The following is a 9,415-nucleotide window of genomic DNA, read 5'->3' on the forward strand; positions in this document are numbered from 1 at the left end:
TGTCCTTGCTGTACTTATCGTATAGCATAGATAGGAGCTGGAGGTGGTAGGAGGGGCCAGGCGGTGAAGCCTAGGAAGTTACAGGGAAACGGCCTCTACTGCGCATGCTTGAGGGCAAAAGCGCTTGCTGCCCAATGTAGAAATCCAAGGTGATTTAACTACCAAAGAAAACCTCATTGATGCATTCTTTGTGATCATAAATTTCATTATGTGCTGCAGTTTCTGAAACAGTGATTGTTTTGGTCCAGAAATGTTGAAAAAAAACTTATTCAAATGTGCAGATTTTTTTACATAATGCATAATTTTCAATCTGCTTTTCATGTGAAGCGTAACGGTCATCAATCGAGTTATAAAAAATACCATGGAGGACATTTTATTTTGCCTTCTAAAGTCTGATGTTCCCCATTCACTTTAACAGGAGCTCCAGTGTTTTCCCCTCAACATGCACTATACAGGCTGACTTCCGGGACTTCACAAGCTTAGCTTAGCCGAAGGCGCGGTCGCCTGTCTAGTTAAATATGCATGTCTATGGTGCTTATGGTGGGCTGGGTTCTCTTTTCTTGTCTCTGAGTCAAAACAGGCCAGCCGGGAGCAGCTAGTTGCTGGCATTCATTGATCTGGCATTCCGATGAAAATGGTTCTTTTATGTGATTTTTGCAGTTTGGTTTAGACTACATGTTTTTGCCAGGGATCTGAGGAAGTGATTAAAAAAAAAAAAAAAAAAAAAAATGTATTTTATTTTTCCTGGCATTTATTGAGTTACAGATTTCTGATACCATATTTCACCCAGGTCTGGCCCGGGTCTGATTGTGACTGTGTTTTGGCACTTAATTTTTGCAGCAGGAGCGCATTAGGAGGTACTTGAATACACTCCCATTTGGCAATGAAACTGGTTGAGAAACGCTTTACTGCACTCTGTCACACGATGCTGCAATTCGGTTGGTTGGGTGGGGTGCTGAGGGGGAGGAGCCAAGTCACATGTTGCTCAACATTAAATGAACGGTCTTGGAGTGGACATTTTATGGGTTTGTTTTAGGTGGTGGTTTACCTGAGCAGTGGGTGTGTTTGCGTGTGTGTGTGTGTGTGTTTGTGTGTGTGTGTGTGTCACTGCGTTTGACTGAGCAGTGGGTGTGTTTGCGTGTGTGTTTGTGTGTGTGTGTGTCACTGTGTTTGACTGAGCAGTGGGTGTGTTTGTGTGTATGTTTGTGTATGTGTGTGTGTGACTGTTTGACTGAGCAGTGGGTGTGTTTGCGTGTGTGTGTGTGTGTGTGTCTGCATTTGACTGGGCTGTGTGTGTGTGTGTGTGTGTGTGTGTGTGTGTGTGTGTGTGTGTGTGTGTGTGTGTGTGTGTGTGTGTGTGTGTGTGTGTGTGTGTGTGTGTGTGTGTGTGTGTGTGTGTGTGTGTGTGTGTGTGTGTGTGTGTGTGTGTGTGTGTGTGTGTGTGTGTGTCACTGCGTTTGAGCTGTGGGTGTGTCAGAGCGGATAGTGGCTGCTGTAAGGTGGCGTGTGCTAATCTAAGGTTAAGATTTATCGTAGGAATGTTTGGAGGTGTATACGTGTGTGAAGGAGAGTCTGTTTGCTGTGTCCATATATACGTTTTTGGCATTAGGAGTATTCCAAGACTATCTTCTGTGTGTGACTGTAAGCGGGGTGTGTGTTGTGTATGGTTCTAAGACTGAACAAGCAGATTATGTGTTTGTGTGTATGACTGCATGTACATGTTCTGAGTGTCTACGGGGCATGTTACTGCATATACACTGTGCTGTGTGTTGTGTGTTTGTGTTTGACTGCATAGTTGAGGGTGTGTATGTGTATGACTGTGTAGAATGTTTGTGTGTGTGTGTGTGCATGTTAGGCAGATTGCAGATTCCAGGGTAGTGTTCAGTCTTGTCAGTAATTTCTTTTTTTTTTTCTTTTTTTTAGACTGTGCCGGGGGGCGGGGGAGGGGGGAGGGGGTGGGTGTGGGCGTGGGCGTTTGTGAAGTTGGAGCAGGAGGACTTTAGTCCAGAACTGGTCCACCTACACAGTGTCCTAGCGGCGTTGCTGATGCCAGCGTTGCTGCAAGGTCGAAGGAATGTCGTAAACGCGTAAATGCGTAGTTACCCGCGATTCCGCCTTCTCCCTGTTCTTGCGGCACAGCGGTGTGATAACGGAAAGTGTAATGCAGGAGGATCGGCAAAACCATATTTTACCACAAGGGGGTGCTGTTTGCCGCAAAATTGTGCCCGAGGTGTCTACGCGCCGGTATTATTTGGGTTTATGTGGAAAAACTGTAAATTCATCCCTCTCTCTCTTTCTCTCTCATACAGAACATTTAAATTATATAAAATAAAATGGCAACACCACCACCACCGATAATAATGATGATGATAATAATAATAATAATGATAATATCAATAATGATAATTATGATGATGATGATATTAATAATAATGATAATAATAATAATGACAGCAGCATCACCATCAGTGAGCTCCAGAAAAGCCACAGTTCCACCAGACAAACAAATGATCAAACGCATGAAAAGCTCTGACCTGCACCATCGGGATACAGTAACTAACACACCCATAAATAACAATACGCTCTGTGATCTCAGCTGACACAGCTGCACCTGGCCAAGCAGGGGGAACAGGCCCTCTCTGCACCTTCAAAGCACAGCGTGCCGGACAAATACCTGTTCTGCTCAGTTATCATTTAATACTCCCAGGAAAGGACGTGTTATCACACAATCTAACCACCATTCTTCCCCAAATATGACAGTCCCAGAAATAAAACCGTCCATAATTCTTGGAGGAGGGCCCAGCATCCCACGAACAGCTGCATGCCACAGTGAAGAGACACTCAGACTAATGTTCTCCACACTGCTGAAACTCGGAAAAATAGCGTAGCCCTTACTCATATTTAGAATGAGCAATGTTAGTATTATCTAGTCTGCACCTGAAGCACTGTCATACCATGTTTACTGGGGTATGTGCCACAGTAATATTCTTCTGTGCCCCAGTAAAATGATCATTGAAAAAATAGTGACCACTGCTGTAAAGCAAGCAGTCAGATAACTAAGGAGAAAAAAAACTACCCAACTCTGTTCCTGCAGATATGCCATCCTGTAGGTTTTCACTTCAACCATGACAAAGCCAAACCTCATTCAACAGCTAGAAATCTCCTTGAGCTGCTAATTAGGCGGCCCAGATGGACAACTAGTAGTATCTATACCAGCTGCTGTACAAGAGATCAGTGGGTTGGTTTATTTTCAGTTAAGATTGATGGAAGCAGACCAGGCAGTGTTCATATAACGCCCCCCCCCCCCACTTTCCAATCAGAGAGTGCGACTCCTACGCTGCCCCTTCGCCAGGCGTTTATGTTCACCTGCAGCACGGCAGCCATTTCTGATTTATTTTATTCAGGGTGAAGGCCGTTCTGCGTCCTGCTTGCACACGTTCCCTCCACCTCGCGTCAGATCGGATTCCCTGGACCGGGAACATCCAGAATGTGATTCGGGGAGGCAGCGGGGGTCAGTGCCCAAAACAGCGCTCTCCCTTTGCGGGTGACAGACAGCTCAATGGCTCACCTTTGCTCCCGTTTAGGGCGATGGGTCAGTAGAGTTAACAGCTAGGGCAGGTACTCAGAAATTAATGCAGATTAATGTGATTCGAGGGCACACAAATGTCACGGGTGAATTAAATTTCTGACTGTTAATTCTGATTCTGTTTTAACACACGGCCGCGAGGGCAGTGTATCTTTTGACGTGACTGCTATGACAGCTAACGGTCGGCAGGCTGTAGCAGGGAGTAGGTGAATATCACCACAGAGTCCCAACCCTTTTTTCCCCGGAGAACCACAGGATGTGCTGGTTTTTGTTTTCATCTGAAAATCCTCAACTCGTTGAAACCCACGAAACCGCAAGAGGGGAGTAAACTGTGTAATCAGCTGTATTGAAGGACAACGCGGTTCCAGTCTGGACTAGTTCCAACTGGGCCACGGTACATCATACACGCGCGAAATTCATTTAGGATGTAGTTGACTTGTAAATTGGGAGGCTGTTGTCTGCGTATCTGCTCAGGTGAATGACGTCAGTCGGACGGTCCTGATTGCGTTGTGCAGGTGCACGCGGTGTTAGATCTGCAGCTCGCGCCGCTGGAAAGCTGGGAAGCGCGAGGGTTAACGAGGGAAATCCGAGGACGTCCTGTGAGTCCGACGAAGGGAAAAAGTCCAAATTGACTCTTCGCAGAAGCGATCGGTAATGTGCTGCGTAGTGTATCTTATGAAAAATGGAAAATAATACTTTTCTTATGCTAGGGAAAGTAAGAACCGCCTTCATATAAGCATTACCCCTCTCTCGCGTTCGTCCCATCATTAGCCTATCAAGCCATATCCCTCTCTCTCATTCACTCACTCTCTCACTCTCATTGGTGTTCCCAGTTCAGCCTTTTTCTAGTGTGTTTGTGTGTCGACGCTTATCCACACACACCGCCCCACTTGAGACTCCCCGGATCGCGAGCGTCTGGAAAGCATCACCGGTCGCGGGAACAGAAGGAGTCAACAGCCATCCTTACGAATAACGGGGAAAGGGTCTGACAAAATGAGAGCGGTGCAATAAAGGACTCAACGCGAACAGAGACAGGGAAAGGGAGTTGGATATCTGAGGATATATAATGCGTGTTCGTCACGGACGCTGCTGTAGGGGAACCGGAGCAGCGGCGGATGGGGTGACACACGCTGCGTGGAGGTCCCGACGCCGGGCCCCCGGGTTGTGTGCGTCCTGGGCCGGTCTCCGGTGCTAACGAGGACGATTAGGAGAGGGGCGGACAGAGGATGCAAGGGGTGACGGTGACCGGAGAAGCACCCACGCTGAGTGGAGGCGGGAGGGAGGAGGTAAGGCGCCTGTTTTTGGGGCTAAACGAATACTGACGTGTCCATTATTTTCTCAGTACATATGTCCTCCTACCCCAATAATACCTGCGTCATTGATCCATCTGCTGTTTTTTTATGAAGTTCCCTGTTTATTTGCGTGTTTAGGCTTTTTTGGGAGGGGGTGGGATGGGGGTGTTGTCTGAACATAGCCTGCCCAGGTATGCTATTTGGCATCCCCGCATGTTGTGATACCAAAGTTCCGTCACTAGTAGTAGTCCAGTATCGTCATTAAAATATCCTCGCCATGAACTTGTACACGCGGAAATGTCAGGTATTAGAAAGCACGTGCCACGCCGCAGAACTGCGTATAGACAGGTGTGTACGTGCGCTATTCGTGTCCTTGCAACGGGTACAGATATATGCATGTAATAGAGATATAGCCGTGTCGGTGGCTGGCTATCCATGCTATGTAAGCACGTCCAAGTGCTGCGCAAATTACAGTATGATTGTGTACACGCACTGTGGGGAACAGCGTGCGTGCACGCGGCTAAACCAACGCTGCTGTTTACTGTTCGTTCCCATCGAAACCGTATTTGAGCAGAACAGGGTCACCGAAGGAGAAAGGGGGGGGGGGGGGGGTGTGCTATCGACACACGAGATCATCATGGTCCGCCAAAACAACGAAACCAATGGGAAAGTTAATTCAATTAAGAGAGAGAGAGGGGGAGGGAGAGAGGCCCAATTAACGCCATCAGTCTCTAAACAAGCGCAGCCGCGTGAGCGCAAGGTGAACTCCCCAATTCGCACAAACGCGCAGACGCCTGACGGTCGTCACTTTTGGTAGCTACTTGTCCGCGGTGCTTCAAAAAGCGCGTACCTCTGAAATGAAGGAGAGCGACACAGTTTTAGGAAGGGACTGGTTGTATATTGGACTTGGCCTGGGTCCTTTATACACCCAATTTCCCGTAGAACATCAACATGCCTGCATTGCAGCTCTGACTCGTGGCTCGCGCTATACATGATTTATTATAATCCACTGCGTCCATCTTTAACCTTCACCCTCCAAAATACTTTGGCACAGTCTTCTAGTACCACTGTTACTACCCCCCCCCCCCTCCCCACACACACACAATCTAGCCTACAACTGCCCCCCTGTGAATAACTGAATGCGGCCTAACAGGAGGTAAATATTGGGATGTCGATGAGCAAGGCAAGCGTCAATCGTCCTATCGATAAAGAATCCTTACAGATAATCAATGCCATCGTTGTCCATGTACGAGGTTGGTTTGTAAAGTCCGTTTCGTGAGAGATCCCTGATCAAAGCCACGGACAGTCCCATCCGTTCCCCACAAGCCACAGGTAGCCACGTGCTGGACCGTCGCATTCCTCAAGTGACGGACAGCCTGGCCATTTGATCGGTTGCGCACGAGACTCCTGCTGCTTCTTTCTTTTTCAGAATCCGCCTGGAAATTCTCTGGTTCGCCTGTTAAAGCGCGGTTTATTAACACGAGACATGCTGCGGCCAAATCTGCCGAACTGCGAATGTTTGCGTGCAGCACGTGCGTGTACCACGCGATACACTGTCAAGAGTCATGTCATCAGCTGTCACTCACGGTCATTTAGATCCTCTCTGCTGTCTCCAACACTAACTGCCGAATACAATATTGAGGGAATAACAGGCCTGCGCAGGTTCACTTATTCTAAGAGACAAGGAGAGATGATGACAGACATGCATTAATTTTGTGCCACAATCGATCCATTCCTATATCGCTCCCAGCACAGGATGTGATAACACAGCCTAACCCTAACCCTAACCCTTCCAGGCCATGCTGTAGAATCTCTGAGTCTCTCGGGAGTAGTACGCGGCTGCGCAGGTGAAGGTGGGTTCCAGGTGATGCTACCGTTCAGCTGTTTTACCTCCTCTCAGTTTTCAGAGTTTTCACTTTTAATAAAAAACTGTTAAAGAATAGAGCTGTCCCTACAACTGTATCTCATAAAAAAAGTACATAAGAAGGGGGACCCTGGTTTTTTCTTTGGTTCACCAGGTAGTTCAAACTCAGGAAACCAGGTGAGGCGATATAACTGTGTTACCGCCTGCTTTAATTGACCAATCAGGTGCTGAGTAACAGAAATAACCAGCAGATCCAGCAGCAGAGTTGAGTAGCCCTGATAAAAAGAGCAACAAAAGAACAAAAACCCCTTCTCAGGGAGATTAGGGATGAGACACCTGGCAGATCTAATCAGCCTGGAACAGTGTACAGGTGTGTGTAGAGCCTTTACCAGTGTGTATAGAGTAGCCGTGCAGGTGTGTGAAGAGTCAGAGCAGGTGTGTATTTGTGTACAGCTGTATATAGAGTCAGTCTGTACAGGTGTGTAATCGTGTACAGGTGTGTGTAGAGCCTTTACCAGTGTGTATAGAGTACCCGTGCTGGTGTGTGTAGAGTTTGTACAGGCGTGAGTAGAGTTAGTGCAGGTGCGTGACTGTGTACAAGTGTGTGTAGAGTCAGTGCAGGTGTGTGACTGTGTACAGGTGTGTGTAGAGTCAGTGCAGGTGTGTGACTGTGTACAGGCGTGAGTAGAGTCAGTGCAGGTGCGTGACTGTGTACAGGTGTGTGTAGAGTCAGAGCAGGTGTGTATTTGTGTACAGGTGTGTGTAGAGCCTTTACCAGTGTGTATAGAGTACCTGTGCTGGTGTGTGTAGAGTTTGTACAGGCGTGTGTAGAGTCCGTGCAGGTGTGTGACTGTGTACAGGTGTGTGTAGAGTCAGTGCAGGTGTGTATTTGTGTACAGGTGTGTGTAGAGTCAGAGCAGGTGCGTGACTGTGTACAGGTGTGTGTAGAGTCAGTGCAGGTGCGTGACTGTGTACAGACGTGTGTAGAGTCAGTGCAGGTGCGTGACTGTGTACAGGTGTGTGTAGAGTCCGAGCAGGTGTGTATTTGTGTACAGGTGTGTGTAGAGTCAGAGCAGGTGTGTATTTGTGTACAGGTGTGTGTACTGGCTGCTGGATCACACGGAGCAGTTCTGGGTGAGACGGAACAGGCTGATTTGTGGGATGTCGACACCGCGGTCTGCAGCCATTAGAGTTCCGTCTCAGATTACAAGCGTCTCTACAACCAGAGAGAAAAGGCTTCTGCTGTCCCTGCAGCGCCAGAGTCGAGCGGTGAAGTTAAATTAACGTGTGATCCTGGAGGGGACGGTGGAGTCTTTACCTGTGCTGGGCATTTCCCTGCGTTTTACACGGTTTGATTCATCATTTAAACAGGGCCTTGTGTGGGAGAGAGAGAGAGATGGAGGGGGAGGGAGAGTGATGGATATAGAGAAAAAGAGGGGGAGGGGGAGGGGAAGAGAGAGAGAGAGCGAGAGAGAGAGAGAGGGAGGGAGAGTGAGAGAGAGGGAGGGAGGGAGGGAGGGAGAGTGAGAAGGAGGCTGTTGTTTTTTTTTTTAGCACTGCTCCATCTCTGGGGATGCACTTTCTCTCCGCTTTCTTCTTCTGACTCACTGTTCTCTCTTTTCTCTCTCTCTCCCTCCTTCCTCCTCCATTTTTTTGCTTTCCTCTGTTCTCTGTCACCTCCTCACCCGTCCCCCCCCCACCCCCCCCAAACCCCCCCCCCCCCCACCCACGCTCGGCGCTGAAACGCACTGAGGTCACTGGGCCGCGACTCACCCCGCTTCTCTGTGGGCACAGTATCTCTGGTTGCCATGGCGAAAGCCCCGGTGGACGGGGGGTGCTATTGCAGGCGCTGAGGTTTGCTAAAATAAGCAGGTGCTGGGACCCAGGGTAGTTTCACCCGCTCCCGCGCCAAGAGGAAGGCCTTCTTCGGCAAATAAGCGTGTAAAACATGGCCGCCGGGCGGCCTACGCAGCGCTGGTTTTTACAATGGCGGTACACGACGTCCGGGGGCGACAGGCCGCACCTCTCTCGCTCTAAAAACACTCTTCCTTTTTTTCCTCTCGTCCTCTCTCTTTCAGTTCTGTTCTGTCGCTCCTGGTGGCTGGGAGACCTCGCGGCTTCGGTTACACCCTGATCGATAGGAGAGGGTGAGGAGAGGGGGAGGAGGAGGGGGGAGAGAGGGAGGTGGAGAGGGGGAGGAGGAGGGGGGAGAGAGGGAGAGGGGGAGGAGAGGGGAGAGAGGGAGGTGGAGAGGGACGTGGGGGGGGAAGTAATTTTGAGTAGTGGAAAGATACTGAATTACAAATAGTTAATTGAAATTTGTACCATTTGGGACACAGATATGTTTTTTCTTGGCTCTGTACTACAACTTTAGACTTGTAATCAAACAGTTCACATGGGGTTGAGGTGCGTTGTAGAAATGGCATTTTTAAACGTAGTCTCTCCATTTCGGGGAACCATAATGTTTGGGACAAGTGGCTTCACAAGTGTTTCTGGTTAGTAAGTTGTGTTCAATTGCTTCCTTAGTTCAGCTATAAGAGAGTCTTGATTCTATTTTGATTGCCTTTGGAGTCTGTCATTTGTCAACAGAAGGTAAACTACAGAGCCCCTCTGGTGTCAGGACTGCAGAGCTAGTAGTCTGATGCTCACTTTGAATCCCTCCCTCTCTACATT

At 48.6% G+C, this 9,415-nt stretch overlaps 1 protein-coding gene across 4 annotated transcripts in view; it reads left to right on the top strand.

The window, feature by feature from the left end:
• The first annotated feature begins 4,135 nt into the window (after window positions 1–4,135).
• LOC118234817 (transmembrane protein 151B-like) overlaps window positions 4,136–9,415 on the top strand; it is a 17,690-nt gene continuing 12,410 nt past the window's right edge. For 3 of the 4 annotated variants that reach the window (XM_035431602.1, XM_035431604.1, XM_035431603.1), the window contains exon 1: window positions 4,137–4,872. In XM_035431602.1, the coding sequence (XP_035287493.1) occupies window positions 4,813–4,872 (60 nt within the window). In that variant the 5' untranslated portion in view covers window positions 4,137–4,812. Of the gene's footprint in view, window positions 4,873–9,415 lie in introns of all 4 variants that reach the window. The other variant, XM_035431605.1, reaches the window with a different exon arrangement.

The sequence above is a fragment of the Anguilla anguilla genome, chromosome 9, assembly GCF_013347855.1.
Source record: "Anguilla anguilla isolate fAngAng1 chromosome 9, fAngAng1.pri, whole genome shotgun sequence".
Taxonomy (NCBI): domain Eukaryota; kingdom Metazoa; phylum Chordata; class Actinopteri; order Anguilliformes; family Anguillidae; genus Anguilla; species Anguilla anguilla.